This window comes from Triturus cristatus, chromosome 11 (genome assembly GCF_964204655.1).
Source record: "Triturus cristatus chromosome 11, aTriCri1.1, whole genome shotgun sequence".
Taxonomy (NCBI): domain Eukaryota; kingdom Metazoa; phylum Chordata; class Amphibia; order Caudata; family Salamandridae; genus Triturus; species Triturus cristatus.
The window spans coordinates 1,036,083,843-1,036,105,693 of record NC_140594.1 but is presented as its reverse complement, the minus strand read 5'-3'; the positions used below and the strand labels follow the sequence as shown (position 1 = coordinate 1,036,105,693).

Genomic DNA, 21,851 nt, shown 5'->3' with positions numbered 1-21,851 from the left:
GCCCGCTTCAGGAGTGCTTGGCACGTCAATGGAATCAGGCTCACGGGCAATTAAAAGACCTAGTGTTGGTGAGCGGTCGGGCATACAACTCTCTGCATTGGTGGAATCCACAAAACCTTTGCAAGGGCCGACCGTTCAACGAGCCTGTTCCACAAATAATACTGACAGCGGACGCGTCTCTCCAGGGATGGGGAGCTCATGTACTCAATTACACAGTGCAGGGACTATGGACAATACAACAAAAGAAGATGCACATCAACGTTCTGGAACTGATGGCAATCTTCCTAGCCATGAAGGCATTCAAAGTACACTTGTGCAACAGAGTCGTGTTGATCCGGACGGACAACATGACTGCCATGTACTACATACAGAAGCAGGGAGGAACGCACTCTCCACAGTTGTCTCATCTGGCTCAGAGCATGTGGAAGTGGGCCATTCAGAGGAACATATTCCTCATGGCGGAACACCTCCCCGGCAAGGACAACCAGATGGCGGATCTGCTCAGCAGACACAGCCACCAGATGCACGAGTGGGAGCTACACCCGTCAGTACTCCAACCGTACTTCCAACAGTGGGGTCATCCAGAGATAGACCTATTCGCCACAAACGAAAACGCAAAATGCCAAAGCTTTGCCGCCAGGTTCCCACATCCACAGTCGCAGGGCAATGCGATATGGATGAACTGGTCCGGCAGATTTGCGTACGCTTTTCCCCCAGCGCCGTTGATACCGCTGGTGGCACGCAAACTGCGACAACACTCACTGACACTCATCCTGGTTGCTCCAACATGGGCACGCCAGCCATGGTACACCACCTTTCTGGAACTTTCCGTGGTGCCGCATCAAAGGCTGCGGATCAAACCCGCGCATTTGACGCAGAACCATGGAGAAATTCAGCACCCAGATCCGCAACAGCTGAACCTGGCGATCTGGCTCCTGAAGTCCTAGAGTTTGGCTACCTAAACCTGCCACCTGACTGTATGGAGATCATTAAGGAAGCTAGGAGACCCACTACCAGAGCTTGCTATGCAGCCAAATGGAAGAGGTTTGTCATTTATTGCAATAACAATGACATTAACCCGCTAGACGCATCCATTCAAAACATAATCTGTTACCTCTTACACCTATACCGATGCAATCTGGCATACACCTCAATACGTATCCATTTAACCGCAATAGCAGCCTATCTCCAAAACAGGCAGCACCTCTCTTTATTCAGAGTGCCTGCCATCAAAGCCTTCTTGGAGGGACTTAAACGAGTAATTCCCCCAAGACACCCACCAGCACCAGTGTGGAACCTCAACTTGGTCCTCACCCGACTGATGGGTCCACCCTTCGAACCTCGCCACTCATGTGAGATTCAATTCCTCACCTGGAAAGTAGCTTTCCTAGTAGCAATCACTTCGTTGAGAAGAGTTAGTGAACTCCAGGCACTAACCATTCAAGAGCCATTCATACAGGTTCACGCAAACAGGGTCGTACTGCGTACCAACCCCAAATTCATGCCTAAAGTAATATCGCAGTTCCACATGAATCAAACGATTGAACTGCCTGTTTTCTTTCAGGATCCACAAAATGTCGCTGAAAGAATGCTCCATACACTAGACGTCAAAAGAGCCCTCATGTACTATATAGACAGAACCAAGAGCTTTAGGAAGACAAAACAACTTTTCGTTGCCTTTTCCCCACAACACAAAGGCAACGCCATCTCCAAAGCAGGTATAGCCAGATGGATCGTTAAATGTATTCAAATTTGCTATCAAAAGGCTAAACGCACATTAACGATTCCCCCACGAGCCCACTCAACACGTAAGTTAGGGGCCTCCATGGCTTTCCTGGGAAACATTCCTTTACATGATATATGTAGAGCAGCCACATGGTCCACTATACATACATTTACCAAACACTATTGTGTAGATGTACACTCAAAACAGCAGGCAGCTGTAGGACAGGCTGTTCTCAAAACTCTTTTTCAGACCGCTGCAGCTGGCACTGGTAGCCGCCGCTAATGGGAGGTACTGCTATGTATTCTATGCACAGATATGAATTCAGCAGCCCACATGCCTCGAACTGAATATGCTACTTACCAGTATTCATCTGTTCTTGGCATGTAGGGCTGCTGACATTCATATCGCCCACCCTCCTCCCCGGCGCCTGTAGCAGCTGCAGCTCTCAGAATTACTGTATAGCATGTTCATCACTTTCTGTATCTACTCCATCACTGCCACAATGGCGAAAAACAATCTGAGGATGGAGAGGATGCCCATGCGCACTGTGGTCCAGGGGAGGAGTCACCTATCTCAGGATACTTCGAAGACTCTTCCAGGACAACAACGTGCAAACATCCGGACCCAACACTAGGCGGCGATCTATGCACAGATATGAATGTCAGCAGCCCTACATGCCAAGAACAGATGCATACTGGTAAGTAGCATATTCAATCTGGTATTTGAGTGATAAGTCATGTAGCTTTGTGGAGACTTATTGCTAATATTATTTGCCAGCGACAATGCTGTTCTGTATTTTCACTTTAGAGGCATTTCACTTTGACAAAGCATGTTTTACATTCCTTCTGGCAACAGGGCTTGGTGCGCTAAAGTGATCGCTTCAGGTAATCTTGCATATGGTGGCCACTAAAGTAATCTTGTCTGATGTGGTCTCTATTAAAACTCTAATAATAGTATTCTGGAAGATTTTATTGCCCATAAGTAGTTCTTCCTACATAAAAGGTTGGAGACCCCTATGTTGGATGCAGTGGTATTGCTGGATATGAATCCGTGATCTAGCCTGTCTCCCTGATATCAGACATGCCTCTAGCAGGTTTTTGCTGCCTAGTCTTGTGTATAGAAATCACTGAAAAACGGTTGGTAACTATCCCTGCGAGTTAGGCTCACTTTTGCAGGCCAATATTTAAAGGTGTAATTGGACACTGGGATTGGGATTACTGACTGTCCTTTTTATTGGCCATGCCAAACGAACAATGGCAAAGCCCGTAGATCTGGACTTCACAAGCACGCAGATTTTTAAAACATTTTTGCAAAACATGGCAATAGACATTAAACATAGTAAAAAGGTGATATAATATTAAAAATGGAGAATTGCTGTCAGTGAAGAGAGCCAGTGGCTGAAGTGGCCAGTGTTTGCCATGTAGGATGCAAGTAGGGAGCCCACACTGCTGTGATACAGACTGGCAGCCAGTGGGTACCATATGATCTCGGCACTCTATTGCAACTCAAGTCTGTAGGTTCTTGAACGTACATGCTATTGTGTAACACTGTTATTGGGCGCTGTTCAAACAAGTATGTTGTTTAGAAGCTGTAGGTGTACATTGTTGTTCCCCTGGGTATTCCATTGAATGTTTTTTATACTGTCAGAGATAAATGATGGGATTAGTGGTTGGCAGAATTGCCTTTTTTCCCATCCACCCTAAGCAGAGGCAAAACTGTGTGTAGTTTCAATGTTTCCACATTCACCTCTTGCGGATTGGAAAAACAGATGAATGCTGGAGAAATGTCCTGCAGAATAAGTATTCCTTGGTCTGAGACTGAAGAATGTAACTAAAGAGGAATTCTTGTGCCGCTTGGCGCTGTCAGTGGTCTCCCATTGTTAACGTAACAGTAATTACATTAAGTTTATTACAATGGTCGGCCTCTGACCGTGGTCTTCAAAAGACATTCCCTCGACAAGGGAAGCTCGAGTGTGGCGCTTGCCAGGAGGTCTCTTCAGGTAGGCACTGCACACTGCCATCAATGCCAGGAAAGTTGCTTTGAAGTTCACTGTGAATATTTACTTTAAAGCAGTTAGTTAAAAGGTGAGTACACCAACTAGCCCCTCGTAGAGTTTCAAAAAGCAACATTCGCCCCCCTCCCCTCCCCCCCCCACACACACGGAGTGATGGATCAGGTGCAATTCTGATTCACGGGTGAGTAAACTGTTTTGTAAAATCTCATACTTCTCTTTCTGCATGGAATTTCCAGTATCTAAGTGCAGTGTACAGTGCACAAAATCTGCAACTGAAGATATCAAATGCATATGTAACTTGGACCTTGTCTGATCTCTTTTGTAGTCAATTGTGTGCCATATGAGTGTCAACCAACCATATTTAAAGCCATCAGTCCTTGTTGATAATATAATTGATTGCGTAAAAGGAAGGTATCTTCTAACGGTGTCATGTTGTATGAAATGCTTCCGAAAAATTGCTCTTTTTGTCTAAAGAAAGAACTTGAAGACTGATGTTTTTCTTTTCACTTAATAGTTACTACGTGGGGATGTGTGGAGATGGAGCGAATGACTGCGGTGTAAGTATGTCTCACCTGTTGTATTTGCAGCACTGTTCCATATGAGTTGTGTATTAATTCCTCCCCAGGATCACACAGAATGAGAGGCTGGGGTAGGGTGGTGGTAGCTGTCCCAGAAATATTTGTGCGCTATTTGAGTTTACTCAGAAGCAACTTGACCTATATATCGTTTACTTGTGTATTATTTAATCATTTAATGAAGAACCAACAATGACCGCTTAACCAGCAAGACTGATTCTCAACGAGGTGGTGATCTACATCAGACTAAATAAATGACATTTTTGCATCTATTGATAAAACAAATGTTTTTCCTCTCATTGAACTACTGTGGTAGAGGAGACTGCTACTTGACATACCCTTAATTTCAGTGAGTATCCTATTACTGCAAAATGTGAAATCGGTTATGGTTTCTCCATCTTCTTGACAGCAATATCATTAGCACCTGGTTCATCTGCATGAGCGTTTGACAACAAGCCTGGAGTTCATGAATTCAGAGTGAACTGACAACAGTTGATCACTTCACAATTGAATTGTTACTAACATGTGAAAATAGTTAGTTGCAATTGGTTTGAAATTATGAGCTAATTATTGAACATTGCTCTGTAGGCCAGTTGAGATGCATATTGTTTCAGAACTGAAAATGGATGTGTTGAGTAATAATCATGTATCTCATGAAATAACATGCTTATGTGTGCGCTTACCAAAATATGCTGGTTAGGCATGCACGTGCACGGTTTTCTGTGGATGGACAACCATTATGAATATGAGCTGCAGCACTGGGCAGATCCATCCAGGTCTTTGATATGCATCTCCTAGACAGCCTCTTTACTGGGCAGTAGCCAATGCTTGAATGCCTACAGTGGTTTTATGCTTTAAGACAATGCCCGAAGGTCTGTATTGGTTTTCAGGAACAGCCATGTTGTGCGGAACCGATGTTGATTAACAGTTGTGACAGTGTGTTCTGCCTCTCCTCGAGCCTGACAGGAGATTAGGAGTGTGGTAGTCTGTTTTCAGGGGGCAACAAGAAAGTGGTCCACCACAGTTGCGAATTGTCCCCCATTTATACCGATCAAAGCAGTGACAGTGCATCCACAATTGGTATTCTAATTCCAAAGCCGGGTTAGCAGGTACAGTGCAGTTTTCTTGCAGATCACATTGTGTTTAACGTTTAAAGGCAAAAGCCTGTCTAAATAATGTTGTGCCAGGTTGGTCTTGGGATACTAATAGATAGAACTGTTGTATTGAAAATGACAACAAATGTAAGCAAGATGTCCAAGGTCTAGTCTTGTGATTACATTTCCCAGCATCGTGTGGTGATTTATGCCCCCATTCCCAGGTTTCCTCAATTAACTGCCCTTTGAAAAAGTCCAGTAGACCTGTTTGAGCTCACTGAGGCATATACAAGCTCGGTGTTAGGTTGTTGAACATAATAAACTGTTTTGATACGGGCGGACAATCCTATTATTTACTAGTTATATTTCTGTGAAGTGTCTCATTGATACTTGCTTAATGCTATGTGGTTTGCATTAAAAACCAATGACAATATATTTATGTAAAATAATGTTGTGCCAGGTTTGCACCTGCAAAACATCTTGCATGCATCTGGCCCTTGGTTCGGTACCAGTTATCTTTCTGAAATCTACTGTTTGTGACAGTTTATGGATATGGTATATTTTGTAAAATGTGGGTGTCCCTAAATTACTTCTGTACCTCTCCTTACAGATGTCAGTCAGTTTTAATACATTGGTGGTTCAATTGTAAGTGTGTTTGTGTTAAATTGGAGTTCGTGTTGCACAAAGGTATAGATTACTGTTTATATCCATTGTTCAGGTGCACTATAATTGCCCCCACAGAGCACTCAGCGAATTAAAGCATTGCTATAAAAGAAATACAGCAGCAGGTTCTCAGCTGTATTGTAATGCATTGCACATTGAGGCCCAGCTGTGCAGAGCTGCTCTTGTGCCTCCAAATGGGGAATTATGTGTCGATGTGGTTGTACAGCCCCGATCTGTGCACATTGTCGTCATTTCTGCTCTCGTTTCCCTGCACAAATTTCTCCATGGGATATGTGTAGGAACTTGTGTGGGGAGGAAACCTTGGGAATGCAGTAATTTTGACCTACTCTAAAGTTCTAGATTTGGTGTCTGATTTAGGCCTCCATAAATTGCGTCCTCCATGCAAACCGGTTTGCATGGGTGTCGCAGTTATGAGTAGGTCTGAGGTTTTCACTGCTAAATATCAGTAGGTCAAATCTGCTGAAATATGCCATCTGAAAATATCTGGTAGATATCGGAATACGCAAATTGTGGTACAAAAGCCCTCATCCACATGTTAATTTCTATTGCAATTGGGAAACCTCCTAGTATGTCTTATTTGTCACACCCATGAAATACTTCAACTCAGGGTATTGGTATTTAATGGCTGCCATAAATATCTTTCCAGCCAACTTCTAATCGAGGCCTTAGTAATAATCCCAGCATTGGAATGAGAGCCTGACCTTTGTATCCATTTTGTGATCGTGAAAAAGGTACAGTTACAACCAGGGACTCCTAGGCTGGGGTCTGTAAATTACTTCCAGTTGGGAACGCAGGAAGCAGCATTTTGACGGATTGTTGATGAGAAGACACCAGTCCTAAACAAAACAAAAAAGTTTTAAATGGAAATATGGATAGCTCTACAATTATAGTACTATGTTGTCTAAGCCTCATCTCCGCTGTCTTGTTTATGAATGTACATACCTTGTGAATCAAAAGATGTTCATTCCATGGCTGTTTTATAGTAATTGCATTTTCTACTTGCAGTTGTACTAAAACAGATTCTTAATTCCCATGTGAACTGGTAGGCACTAAAGCGGGCACACAGTGGCATATCACTGTCTGAACTGGAGGCGTCTGTGGCATCACCTTTTACCTCCAGGACGCCCAGTATTGCGTGTGTCCCTAACTTAATTAGGTAAAGCAACAGTTCTTTTCTCCCATCATTACTGTCACCCTTGATTCTATAGTGTCACATTTTAGAGGTTTATCACATCTACCACCTGATCAAATTCAATGTTTTCTTTGTTGGTCTGTCTTATCTACCAGATTTGTAATGTTCTGCTGCAAAATAATTATAAAAATCTACATCTCCACTTTCTTTTTGTGATCTCAGAATGTTTTTGTCCATTGAGTTTTCTGTCTTTGTGTGTGTATGAATTTGAATGCATATCCTCCTTCTCACGCCATGGTGATAATTGCCCTTGATTATGTGGATGGTCAGGCTGTGGTAGGAAAATGGCGGCGCAGCGGCAAACCTCAGCATGGCAGTGTTGGAAATACTGCCATGATGATGTGACCATTCCACTTTGCAGCTCTGCAGAGTGGCTAGTGAAAACCACTCTTGCCAAAGACGCAGGGGACTGGGAATGTCTGGGATTGCACAGTCGTTCAGGACAAATTGTGTGCATTTCCCAGCACAACGATATCACAAGGCACCATGATAACCCTTAGGATTGCTATTGCTTGGCAACGCAAACGCCCCACCACAAAGGGGGAATCCGTTGGAAGGGTTTGCTAGATATTATCATGCTGCTTAAGGGAATAGGAGTAACTGGAGTAGTGTCTCTCTCTCCTCTGAGCCTTGGGGAGCAGGAGGCAGAAATAGGGCCAGCTCCGACACAGTGGGTACCCACCCCTTGCCCCTTTAAGCCACATGAAACATGGGGAGCAAAAACTGCCACTCGATTCTACCATGGCCTAGGCACAGGGGAGGTACCGCCACCTGATTGGGGCTTTTCCCGCTCCACCATTGCCCAATAATTGTCAGCTGGGTAGCGAGTGTCAGTTCCTTGGTGGGAGTAGGCCATCTTCTCTCCACCAAGGTGAAAATACAGGCCCCGCTTTATAATATGCATGGTATATATGTGCAAGAATTTTTTTTTTTTTAACTATGAAAATTATTTCTTAATGTTTTTCTTTTCTCAGGGAAGGACGTGCTGCTTTAATAACCTCTTTCTGTGTGTTTAAATTCATGGCCTTGTACAGCATTATCCAGTATTTTTCCGTTACTCTCCTTTATTCTGTAAGTATTTACCTACTAAGACTAAGTTTCATGTGCAACTGTTTATTTCGATTGCCTTATCTAAAGTGCCCTGCTTTAACTACGTAGTGGGAGAGAGAGAGAGAGAGCAAGTTCAGCACAAGGACATTGTTTGAAATGTGCGACCTCCTAAGTCTTTCCCATTTACATTAAATGGTGAAACCAGAGTAGACAGTGTTTCAAATATTCATGTTTTCTCCTAAAAAAGCTATAATTATGTTTAGAAGTTTAAAGTGGTTTATTCTAGCTTTTGTTTTCAATGGTGCAATGGAAAAGACACATTTTCTGAAATCATCTTCCTTATATTTCTTTTGCTGATCACTCATTCACATTTATTTACAGCCTCCTATCTGAAAATAGTTGCTAAATCAGCCAATATCCTGTCCGAGTAGCACCATGCAACCTTGTTCCTCTTTTTCCACAAACTCTGATTATCTGATAGACACTTCTAGCCGCAGATTCCTTACCTTAGAATTATCTCCAGATGTCAGATTGGATCCGGACATTTTTCTTGAGCAGTGCCCAGCGTGCCGGCAGGTGGCTTCGTTCGGCTCCCCGTGGATCGTCCACACTGGAAGTGACGTGCGCAGTGCCAACTTAGGCACCACTCCAGTGCACGGACATCAGTTCTTTTCTTTCCGTGCCAGTCAGCGCAGATCCAGAAAGAGCTACCCCTATTCATTTTTTGACTGGCCTTTTTCAACTTTAAAAGTTTTTTGGGGATCCTTTCAGCTGCTGTGGCATGTATGACCTCTTTAAAAAAAAAATTAAAAAGGAAGAAAAAGCTGGTTTCAAGCCCTGCGGCTCCTTTCACCTACAGATGTCGGTGATGGACCCGCAACTTGTTTGCTTCTGGTGCGTGCAGCATGACCACGACCTGTGTAGACTGCAGCGCCATGCACCCCAACTCCTTGAGGGAACGTTACCTCAAACTTCTTGCCGCTTGACATGTGACACTGCGATAGTCTCAATCCCGGTGGCGCAGCTCTCTACCAGCGACATCATGGCTTTGAAGTTTTCCGGATCCGGTCTGACTCCTAGGGGTTGTTCTACAGGTGAGGAATCTGCAGGTAGAAGTATACTTCAGAAGGATCGTTCCCACAGGTAACTTTTTCTTACAGTGCTCCACTTTACCTCTGGCGCAGCCACTCAAAGAGCATTCTGTCACCACATTAATTTTTGTGTTTTAGATTCCAGCTTCGAGCAGACTGCCACATTGTTTATGGTCCTCATTAAGTTTGAATATACAATGTATATTAGTGCTCCAGACTGTCTTTCAGATACATAAGTGGTCAGGGTTCAGCCATATCTCTTATTCTGTAGTAGTCCACGAGCCAAATGGGACCAAAAGACACTATTCGGTTTCTGATTGCACTCATTTACTGTGAAAATAAAATGTTGGTTTAAGATTTTAGAACAATATTCTTGGTGTTTTTGTAAATTGAGTTGAAAAATAACAACTAGATGCTATGTTTCAAATATTCATGATGTTTTCCTTGTAGTCAAATAATTTACTAGATTAAGAATTTCTATTGGATAATTAGGACAATAATGAAGTGAGGATGTATAGCACATGTCAACCTGAAAGCACAGCAACAAGCAGGCAGCCTTTTCTTTTAAGAACACTTCAACTTCTCTTACCCAGGCTTTTTTTCTAAATTGCATAGTGCTCAAGTCACAAAAAAAGTCAATTTGAAACTTAACCCTGTACATTTTAGTCATATTTACAATTTTATAGTATTCTCAATCATTTTATTGAGTATTCTCAGGAAGCTGCAACCATAGTAATTTTACCAGCAGTACTCCTGAATTTTGTTTTTGTGAATTCCATGTTCACATGAGGTAATGTATACAAGTATAAGTGCTCCTTTGAAAATGTCCAGCCAAATGTAAATGTACTTACTTTTCCTATTTTGAAGCTTCCTCCTCTGGACCCCCACCAATTATGGGGTTATTTATTTCCCATTCTTAAACTGGTCAAATATCTACCCTCTTCCACAACAGAAGAAAGGAACAGATGTACAAACTTATTTTCTGGTTGCACACCCTGTGTTTGGGTAAATCGCAGGGTTTGCAGCAAGACAACGTGTTTTTCAAATGTAAAAAACCCATTAAGCGATTCAGTAACTTGTTACCAAATCGGTAAATGAGTTTAGGAAACCATTCGGCATTGCTATATGGAAGGGACGTTTTTGGGGCGTTCCTTCAAGATAGCAGTTCCTTATGGTGGATATTAATGTCTTGCACCCAAAATCCGGTCACAAAACCTTAATATCTTACCGACCCCTGAAAGATGGTGGTAACCCGTTTCCAAATAGGAAGGTGTCCCTAACGAACCTCTTTTCCTTTGTGAATGGTAAAAAACCCCCCACATATTTTGGGAGTAGTCGGTAGTGCATGGAACCAATGACTCTTCTTAAAAAAAGAGTTTTGAAAACTTTTTTTTTTGTTTGTAATATGCATGCCAATTTCATTTAAAGAAAATGGGCTGCATTAAAAAATGCTTTCTTTAAAAGCAATTGCAGACATGGTGGTCACTAGACCAGTGACGGCAGCAAATCATACTGGGTTGTAATTTGCGACCAACCTAATCCGTATTAATGAGGTAGGTTGAATTGCAACCGACTGCGATTTAGTATTTTGAGAAATTACCTATAAGTGCATAGGTCGGTTAACAAAAAGTCAGTGCTCAAATTGCAACCAATTTTCTCGAATCCTATCTTAGTACATCTGGCCTAAGTATTTGAAAATAGTTTCTGTATGGATTTGCCTCTTAAACACGTGGCTACCCAAAAACGTACAAATATATTGGTTTTCACCTACTTCGCAAGGTATTCTCTTCTGAAAGGCATACTCTGTGCCTCTTGTTGCATATTTCCTGCATATTTCCTCCTAGGTAACATTACACCAAGGTGGTGTAGTATTACTTGTAAATAAATAGATTTATAGGTGTATATTTAAATTTTGCGCATTACAAAGATGAATTTGCTGTTGAGGCATCCGCGCTTGCAAGTTGAACTTGGGTGCCGAAATGACCATGTGAATCTGGCTGTTGTACTTTTTCTGTTGATGGCCAAGTAATACAATTAGCATTAATTATTTTATTTTATGTATTCATGTTTCTCTTTACTGAAAACTTAGTTTGTTGAGACAGATATTTCATTGTGTTTTATCATTTCTTTTATAGATACTGAGTAATTTAGGAGATTTTCAGTTTCTCTTCATTGATCTGGCTATCATTTTGGTGGTGGTGTTTACTAGTGAGTATATTTCCAATCTACTATTTTATGACATTGCACCATAAATTGTGGAGTTTTATCCCATCCCGTTCTCCTCTGAGTACTAAATATTAAACCGCTTTTGTGCAATTACAAGCATACTGCAGTGTTTAGTTTAAATCTCCATTTTGAAATTAATAATACACTCTCTTACAACACTCAGCAAGGTGATGTATACTTCTGGAACTGAACACCAAGATTCCTGTCAAAAGTTATTTGTTTTCACATACAACTGTCGGGATTGACCATGTTCTTAAATGTCCATTGTTTGCAGGATAACAGTTTGATCACAAGGCTGTAGACCAAGACGAGAGCCCAATGTTCTGCCCAAGTGTTAGTCAATTATATTAATTATGTTTGCGTTTTTTAACAACTGATATGATTTGATCTCAAGTTCAAGAGCTATGCGCCATCATTCCTGAACCTTAGGAGAAAATGTTCTATAATATGCAGAAGCCTCCCTTTTATGTACTGTGTATTTTAATTAAGGAATGTAGCTTATCAAAAAAAGTGTTGCAGCCACAATGCTGTACAATACCTTATATCAGGATTCACTCTTCAAGCATGGAGAATCTCACTTTTTGTATTTTTCCCTCCTGATGTTAAGATGTCACTTCTATATAAGTAGCAGAGAGGAAACATTTAGGCACAGTCTGAATCACAGTAACATTTGGAGTGTTATGTAAAATTTAATTATAGCTGAATGTTCTCATACCATTTAGTATTTATACTTGTACTGCAATAATGTAATGCCTTTATGTGTAGTGTACCATCTTGATCTGTAATTTGCTTTGCTAAGCAGGAAATTATTACAGTTGTTACAAATTGCTAAAGAGAGGATGAACTCTGTTTATCTGAATTCAGATGTGCGCAATCTAGCCTCAGATTCCTTACCTTAGAATATTCCCCAGGCGTTAGATTGGATCTGGAAAACCTTGAAGTGCACAGCTGACAGTTATTGGGCAATGGTGGAGCGGGGAAAGCCCCAATCAGGTGGTGGTACCTCCCCTGTGCCTAGGCCATGTTAGAATCGAGTGGCGGTTTTTGCTCCCCAAGTTTCATGTGGCTTAAAGGGGCAAGGGGTGGGTACCCTCTGGGTCCGAGCTGGCCCTATTTCTGCCTCCTGCTCCCCAAGGCTCAGAGGAGGGAGACACTACTCCAGTTACTCCCATTCCCTTAAGCAGCATGATAATATCTTACAAAGCCGTCCAACAGATTCCCCTTTGTGGTGGGGCGTGGCGTGCCGGTAGGCCCTCTGCACCAGAAGTGATGTGTGAGGTACCTATATTGGTGCCACCCTAGCACACTGGTATTAGTTCTTTTATTTCAACGTCCTCACCACAGATACGGAAGAGCTGCCTCAGTTCTATTTTGGACTACCTTGTTCAACTTTTGTGAAAAAAAATATATTTTTGAGCTAATCTACTAGTGTGCATTAGGGATGTCCCTAAAAAAACCTGTGGGGTTTAAATCCTGTGGGTCCTGTCACCGGCAGATGTCTGTAACAGACCCCCCCCCCCCCCCCTGGTTTCCTTGTGATGCCTGGAGCTGGACTAGGACTGTAAGGCCTGCCCAGACTAATGTTTGATAAATCCAAAGGCGGTCCAGGCTTCTAGTCGCCTGACACTGGGTGACTCTGCCCGCAGTCACTCCTGTGTGTTGTCATTGAGATCAAAATCCTCGTCCAGTAAGTCTTATAAGAAAAAGAAGTCCAAGAAGTCAAAGTGTTATTCAACTTCACTGCCCCGGTCCAAGCCATTGAGCAAGGTGCGGGAAACAACATCGCTAATCTATGCCCCGCTCCCACGCTTCAACCACGAAGTCAGAGTCTGGGTTCGTTCTGTACCTCTCAGAGTGTCCTAGAGCTGGAGCAACACCACCCAGTTGAAAAAATTCAATGAGGCCATGAACCTTATATTTGGACAGGCTGACTCCTTTGGAGAGCCTTTGGGCCCCATAGGTTTGGCAGGTGCACTATTTGTATTCCCGCCGGAGGATTCGCCCTCTGCGCCAGTGTTCCTGGAACAGATCGGCACAACCTTCGCCGGAGTCTGTACCTGTGGCCCCAGTCCCGGTGTCGACGATGCCCCTTGGCAGCGCAGACCCCATCATACTACCCAGCTCCGATACGAAGCCGAACTGGCATCATCAGACATCAACTCCGGAGCCAAACGGATCAGGACCCTTTTTTTACAAGCTTTGTGGGGAATACGGTTGGGGACAGATCTAAGGATCTTTATGGTTATCCTGACCCCTCCCTAGAGGAGCCCTTGGCTGAGGATAACCGGTATGAGGAACTGGCTGATGCCAATGGTCTGGACACCTGCCGGGACACTGGCCTAGTCTACCCTCCTAGTGTGGCTACGGAAGAAGGAGCTTCATTTGCCAGGGTAGTGTAGAGGGTGGCTGATGTCCTCGACCTTACGCTGCCCTAGTCAAGACCAGCATCTTGACCGAGGTGCTTCAACTGGGGTACCCCATCGGAACCTCTTCTCCCTTTTATTGAAGACATCAATGATGTTCTGCTCGGGCCTGGGCCAAGCCCTGCACAGGCGCTTCTGTGCACAGGATGATCACCCACCTGGGGGATCCAGCTTTCCTCAACCAGCACCCTACCCTGGAGAGCATGGTGGTCCAGGCCTCCGTGTCCAAGGTTAACCCTGGCTCTTTCCCTACCAGGGAATTCAAGAGGCTGAGCCTCTTTGGCTAGAGGATTTTCCTCTTCCACCAGCCTTCACTGCTGTCCGTGAACACTGCATGCCTCTTGGGCTGTTATTTCCACACAGTCTGGGATGCTGCCGTGCAAGTATCCAATTGGTCTTGGAGAATGCCTAAGCCATCCTGACCCAGTCTATTGTAGAAGGCAAGGATTCAGCGAAGGTCCTCACTGGACATGACAGACTCGCTAGGAAGAGAGATTGTTTCGTCTGTGGTGCTTCGTTGCCATGCCTAGCAGAGATCAGCTGGTTTTTCTGGGGATGTCCAGGCATCCCTTGTGGACATGGCCTTTGATGGCACTCGCCTGTTTGTTGACAAGGCAGATTCAGTTCTCAAGCTCTTTAAGGGCACCATGGCCATTGCCCGATCGTTGGGACTTTCCATGGCTCCAAACCAGCCCCATTCTGCCTTCTGGTTCTTCCGTGGCTATGGGAGAGACTACTAGCCACATCCGTTTCCGCCCAGCCATCAGGGCCAGCAGGCTCCCCAGATCTTTTGTGGCCGCGGATGCAGCTCCCACAAGCCCCATGTAACCCAAGGGCAGAGATCTGCCCACTACGCCCCCCCCCCCCCCCCTCTCAGCTGCACCTTCCTAATCCCTTTAACTTTCCCCTCTCAGCATCATGGGCAACTGGTGGGCAGCAGGATCACGCACCACCTTCCCTGAAGTCCGTTCATAACCTCAGCAGCCCATCTACGAAGGTCAGGGGTCCCAGTCTTCCCACTACCTTGATGGGTGGTGTTTTGAAAGCGGGCTCACCCCAGACAGTCGTCTTCCACTTCCAGACTATGGCAGATATCCGGCATTCTCTGGAGTTCACTATAAACGTACCAAAGTCGCACCTAAATCCCTCTCAGACGCTTTCTTTACTCTGAGCGTTTCTGGGCACAGTGGAGTTCTGTGCCTATCCTCCGGAGCTGCAAGTCCAGGATATTCAGGCTATGATTCCGATTTTCCAGCCTCTATCCTGATTTTCGGTGGGACCGAGTCTGCTGGATCTCATGTACTCCTGTATCATGCTGGTTAAGCATGTCCGCTGGCATATGTTTGCTTTGCAATGGGACCTGAAGTCCAAGTGGGTACAGCATCAAGGGAATCTGTCCGACCTGTTGCAGATATCGGTGGGACTGCAAAAGACCTGCAGTGGTAGCTGACTAACTACAATTGGGTCAGCGGCAGACCTCTCTCCCTTCCCCACATAGATCTCACAGTGGTGACAAATGTGTCCTTTCTGGGTTGGCTTGACCATCTGGGAGAGGTGGAGATCAGAGGACTCTGGTCTCAGCTCCACATAAACCTGTTGGTGTTGAGAGCGATTTGCTTGGCATTGAAAGCCTTCCTTCCATCCGGTGTTCACGGGCAACACCACTGCAATGTAATACTGCATCAAGCAGGGCAGGGTGGGGTCTTGGACCCTGTGCTAGGAGACCCCTTTCACCTCTGGACATGGCTCGAACGTCCAGGATATTTTCCTTGTTGTACAACACCTGTCGGGATCTCTGAAAGCTAGGGCAGACAAACTCAGCCGTTAATGCCTTGTGGATCATTAATGGTGTCTCTAGCTGGAGGAGGTGCAAGCTCTCTTTCACCACTGTAGAGAACCTTGGTTAGATTTATTTGCCACCACTAAGAATGTGCAGTCTCAGCACTTCTGCACTTTGGAGTTGTCAAAGCGGTTCTCAGAGACTCATTTTGTCTCCTGTATTCCTTTCCGCTGATAACTCCGCTCCCTCGAGTTCTGAGGAAAATCAGGACGGGCCAGGCCTCAGTCATCCTTGTGGCTCCAGATTGGGAACAGGTGTATCCCAAACTTCTGAGCATTAGTCCTCTTATCAGACTAATTCTTTGAGAGGAGTCTCCTATTACAGCAACAGGGCCCTACACACGAACTTGTGCACGCTCCGCCTTCATGAGTGGAGAGTGAGCAGCAGCAGTTGAGAGTTTCTGATCTTCTTCTGAAATCTGTGAGGTATTACAGGCAGCCAGTCATTCATCAACATAGACCATAAACGCCTGCCATTGCGACAAGATTGTGGCTTGGTGCACTGAAAAACAGGTTGGTCCTCTTTAGGCACCCTTGTCCAAAGTGTTGCTGTTTGTTTTGTCAGTAGCTCGGCAAGCCTCTGCTTTGGGCTGAGTTACAGGGTATCTTTCAACCATTTCGGCTTTCTAGCAGTTGCAAGTTATCCGCAGTCCCTGTTCAAGTCACCTGTTGGGACCCTTATCCTGAAAGGACTTCAGCAGTGCTTCCCCCTAAACATTTTGTTATGCCCCGATGAGACCTTAATTTAAAGCTTGTTGATGTGTTCGCCCTTCGAGCCCATGCATAGCTGCCCTCTGAGACTATCGATGATAAAAACAGTCTTTTGGTGGCCTTTACATTGGCCAGGATGGTCAGTTGGGCTACAAACACACTCTGTTCACCTTCCATATGCCAGCTTCTTCCAAGACAAACTGGTCCTCTGCACGCATGCCTCTTTTCTGCCAAAAGTGGTGACACCTTTCCACATCAGCCAAAGCATCAAGCTGTCTGCCTTCTTCACTCCGCCTCACCCCTCCAAGGAAGAAGGGTGAGCATTGTCATTCTACATCATTCGCACCAGAGAACACCAGGTGGGCAAACCGCTCTTTAAGTTCTCCAGAACGAAGAAGGGGATAGCAGTGCAGAAATACACCATGCCCTGTGGGATTGTGCTCTACATTAAGATCTGCTGTGCACCGGCCAATAACCAACCTCCATTGCGGGTTTATTCCACCAGATCCAAGGCGGTGACCACTGCACTAACTCACTCAGTCCCTGTCCTAGACATTTCAGGCTTCTACATGGGCATCACTGCATATGTTTACCTAATACTACTGCCTTGGCAGTCAGGTCTGTCGTGCCAGGCACTTGGCCTTTTCAGTCGTCCAGGACTGTTTGGTCTGAGACAGTTTGCAGACCCGCCTCTGGAGAGGTATTGCTTTGATATCTATTCTACAGTAAGGAATTTGCAGCTAGAAGTCTCGATCAGATTAACAAGTTACTTTGGTAACACATTATCCAGTATAAACTTTCAAGGCTCTAATTTCTTACTGACTCTCCTTGCCAAATTCTCAGTTTCTACGAACCAGACTTTCAACTCTATGTAGGTCTATAGTTTCTGCCCACTGATCCATCAGCCTTCTGACATGGCTCAGTGCCCTAGCACGAAAATGTTCACAGAAATCAACTGATGTCAGCGCTCTGGGGTGGAGCCTATATAGGTACGTCACTTCCTGTGTGGAACTGATTGATAACACCTACCAGCTCGCAGAGGTGCTGCTCTAGATTTTACAGATCCAGTCTAACACCTGGGTAATATTGTGAGGTGAGGAATCTGCGGCTAGATGGGCTCTCTACCAGACTAGGTGTTCCCGAAGGTAACTCGTTTCTTTATGACACAAATGCAATGATTCCAAAAATAGATGATGTCAAATAATGGTGTTCTTATTGATTTTTTTTTCTTTTTTTACAGTGAGTTTAAATCCTGCCTGGAAAGAACTTGTTGCACAAAAGCCCCCATCTGGCCTCATTTCTGGTCCTCTTCTCTTTTCAGTTCTTTCTCAAATTCTTATCTGTATTGCCTTCCAAACGTTAGCTTTCTTTTGGGTTAAAGAACAACCGTGGTATGAAAAGTGGACTCCGAATTCTGAGTATGTACCTTTATGAAAATAAATCTCTAAATAACTATATTGCATTTAATGTGAATATTGGAAATGACAAAGGTCCTGCAGAAGATGGGTCTCCAAAGTTCTTTATTTCTTTACTAATTCCTATTTATTTACATTTTTCTCCAGCATCTGCATTTACAGACATACCAGGAAAGGTTAAATATCAGTTTTCTGCAAACATCTGACTTGCTCCTTAATTCTTCTGATGTGTGACATAAGTAGAATGTTGGTCAGAATTTTCAATCCAAGCAATTTATCGCATTGCCCCGGAGCACAGCCTGCTGCTATTGCATTTTGATTTCTGCCGAATATTAAATTACTCATGTACTCTATCCCTTGTACTGTTGTTCACTCCCAGCCATTATTCCATCCACTATGCAACAAACCTAATCTAAGACTGATGTTACCATACCCTTCAAGTCCAAACTTGGGAAACCTTAGCCTGTAGAAGATAAAGCAAGAAGAGCCAAATGCTCTGCAGTTAAATATTTGTAGCACTCTCCAGAATTATATATATTTCAGATTTTACACTCACAAAATCATACAAATTCAGCAGCACGCCTGCCCCCGCCGTGCACAGTTTTGTCATCAGTAATTTCACTGCAAATGTTGTAGTGGTATTATCAATGATGTCATAGAAGATGTCATGAGTGGGGTAATTAGCAGTGCACGGCGAGGGTGTGAGTTATAGTTACTTTAGGGCACGAAGAATTATAGTAACTTGAAATAACTAGAACTGTGATTACTGAATTTCTATAGTTTTGTGTGTGTAAAATCTGAACCTAACTATAATGTTCCTGTAACCTTTGTTTTTTTCCCCATGAATTTCTATAGTTTTTTATTTCTGTTTCCTAACTATACTGTCCCTGCAACCTGGGTGTGTGGTGGTTGTGTGGGTTTGTAAGGGTGTGTGTGTGTATGTTTGGTGGGTACGTAAGTGGGTGTGTGAGGGTATGGTGGGTGTGTGAGTAGATGTGCGAGTAGCTGTGAGGGTGTGTGTGTAGTTTTGTGGGCCTGTGAGTGGCTATGTGTGTGTGTGTGTGTAAGTGGCCGTGTGAATGGCTGTGTGTGTAAGTGGGTGTATGTAAGAAGTGTGGGTCTGTGAGTGGGTGTTTGAGTGGTTTTGAGGGTCTGTGGGTGGTTGTCTGAAAGCTGTGTGGGAGCGTGCGTAGTTTTGAGAGTGAGTGGGTATGTGAATGGCTGCATGGGTGTGTGAGTGGGTGTGTTAATCTGTGAGTGAGAGTGTTTTTTAATTTTTTTTTATTGGAGGTCTGGATCAGAGGATCGACCCAAATCAGTGGGGATCCACATCTCCTAGTGTGGTAAAAAACAAAAAGGTTTTTGGACAATATCTTGCCCATGTGGGATACTCACAGACCCCTCCTTTAGTCCCACGGGGTCATGGTACCTCTACCCTGACCCCTTCGTTCACTTTTTAATTTCATTTTCCCTGCTGAGAACTGAGGGTCTATGGAATCAGCTGGACAGTATATTTCCTCGTTAAACATTAATGAATTAAATCTTCAGTTCACAGGAGAAATGAGCACCACAGAAGTGTCATTTCTAGATTTGCGAGTATTTGTAGAGAACAATGTGATACACACTGCGCTCTACAGAAAGAGAACAGCTGGGAACTCTGTACTACATAAGAAGAGTAGCCACTCTGCAAGTTTGATCCGTAGTATCCCCTATGGGGAACTACTTCGAATCAAACGGAATAGCTCAAGGGAAGAAGACTATAAAAAAGCAGCAGGAGAGAGCCTCCAACGCTTTAGAGCGAGGGGATATCCCAATGATATCTTGAAGACAGCAGAAGTTAAGGTAGCACAGCAGAACAGGATTGAACTTTTGAGTCAGGAGAGTCCCCAGATAGATGGAACTAATACTGAGAATAAATTTCGAATGATCACCACCTACTCCAATGCTGCACGGGAAATTAAAAATATTTTACGAAGCAATTGGAGAATTCTTAAATCGGATATCATCATAGGTAAGGACTTACCTATGGAACCTAGTATAAGCTTCAAAAGAGCTAGATCTCTAAAAGATCAATTGGTGGAGAGTCATTTAGAAACAAGCAGATCAGAAACAGGTCTACGGAACCTTCATGGCTCTTTTCCTTGTGGCAAGTGCAGAGCATGTGCCACAAGCAAACGAGTCACGACATACAAAATATGGAATGATGAGAGAGAAAGGCGTATTATGAAGTTTATGACCTGTAGTACCCCATATGTGGATTATTGTTTGGTATGTCCATGCAGTTTACGATATATTGGGAGTACCATTAATCCTGTGAAGATGCGGATTCTGGAACATCAGAGGGCAATAACTAGTAGAGACACGAACTATCCAGTCGCACGCCACTTTGCAAGAAAACATGACAGTAATAGATCTCTATTATAATATTTCTGTTGAGATCACGTCCCAAAGAGTATTAGAGGGGGCGATAGGGAGAAGTGTCTGAGGAGATTAGAATCTCGTTATATTATCGACCTTCAGACGAAATACCCAGGAGGCCTCAACAGTGGGGAAGAACTTGCAGTCCACCTATGATAAACAGGAATATCTAATATCTGATAATTGTAACCTTCATCCGATAAGCGGATAAGACCATTGTATGAATACAGGTAACAAACATAAAATGACTTGGACTTCTTATAGAGTGAATTACAATAGGCATAGGAAGCCTTGGGATGCACGTAACGTATCGAAAGTATACACACAAATACATAAAGCCCATACAGGGCAATATGACATCTAATAGAATGCGCAGGACGAATATCAACTCATTCAGAGTATAATAATGATGGGATCAATTGATACCGAAATGCCATGCGCCATAACTATCAGGATTGAAATACAGATCCTAAACAAACTGTGGCGAAGGAATGATACATATGGTGCATCAACCCAAGAGGTAATTTAAGCTAATGAATTATCTATTCAATGTATATATATTGACATGTGAATAACATGTTCAAAGATGGCGCTCACAGTGGAGCAAGAGTCCTTTGTTTGTTGTAATGAATTTGACATGTGATTTAAGTTGCCATGGTAACGGCGCCCGTCGACATTGACGAAGGCTGACGCCGAAACGCGTTTGTTGTTGAATTTATCTCGCAAATTAATCCAAAGCAGAAGTAACCGAACGTGAGTGCTGGCCCTAATTTACTGAGAAGTAAGGAGCTGGTTAGGGGCTACACGACTAAATGTCTAGACAAAGCCATTGTTAAAAGTAGAAGCAAGTCCAGGGAATCGCAGCTTGAACCTCACGCTAAACATGGGATGACACAACAAGAGGCTACATTTAGATTCATCATCCAATTTAGCAAACATGAAAAAGAAATCAGAAAATTGATTACTAAAAATTGGCCACTGGTCTTAAGTGACCCTGTTATTGGTCAAACTCTGACAAAAAAGCCAGTTATCACATACAGTAGGGCCTCATCTATGAAGGATATTTTAGTCCAAAATGATCCTGCCAGTACTAACTCTAATACTTGGCTAGCCCAAAGAAAGGGTTTCTTCAAATGTAAGGTTTGCAAGGCTTGCAAACATGGCCTAAACCGTACATTCTTCACAACACCTTTCTGTGAAGAAGAAAAACCAATTACGAAAGCCCTCAATTGTAAATCTGAATATGTGATATATGTGTTGCAGTGCCCTTGTGGTCTGAAATACATTGGCAGTACCATCTTGCAAGCCCACAAGCGGATACTGCAGCACATAAGAGCAATCAAGAACAGTGATCAGCTATATCCAGTGGCCAGACACTTCAATGAGACACATA

At 43.7% G+C, this 21,851-nt stretch overlaps 1 protein-coding gene across 8 annotated transcripts in view; it reads left to right on the top strand.

The window, feature by feature from the left end:
* ATP13A3 (ATPase 13A3) overlaps positions 1-21,851 on the top strand; it is a 478,336-nt gene that overhangs the window by 347,832 nt on the left and 108,653 nt on the right. For all 8 annotated transcript variants that reach the window (XM_085635250.1, XM_085635252.1, XM_085635253.1 and 5 more), the window contains 5 exons: positions 4,255-4,297; positions 7,140-7,249; positions 8,260-8,356; positions 11,562-11,634; positions 17,866-18,043. In XM_085635250.1, coding sequence (XP_085491376.1) covers positions 4,255-4,297; positions 7,140-7,249; positions 8,260-8,356; positions 11,562-11,634; positions 17,866-18,043 — 501 coding nt within the window. The remainder of the gene's footprint in view (positions 1-4,254; positions 4,298-7,139; positions 7,250-8,259; positions 8,357-11,561; positions 11,635-17,865; positions 18,044-21,851) is intronic.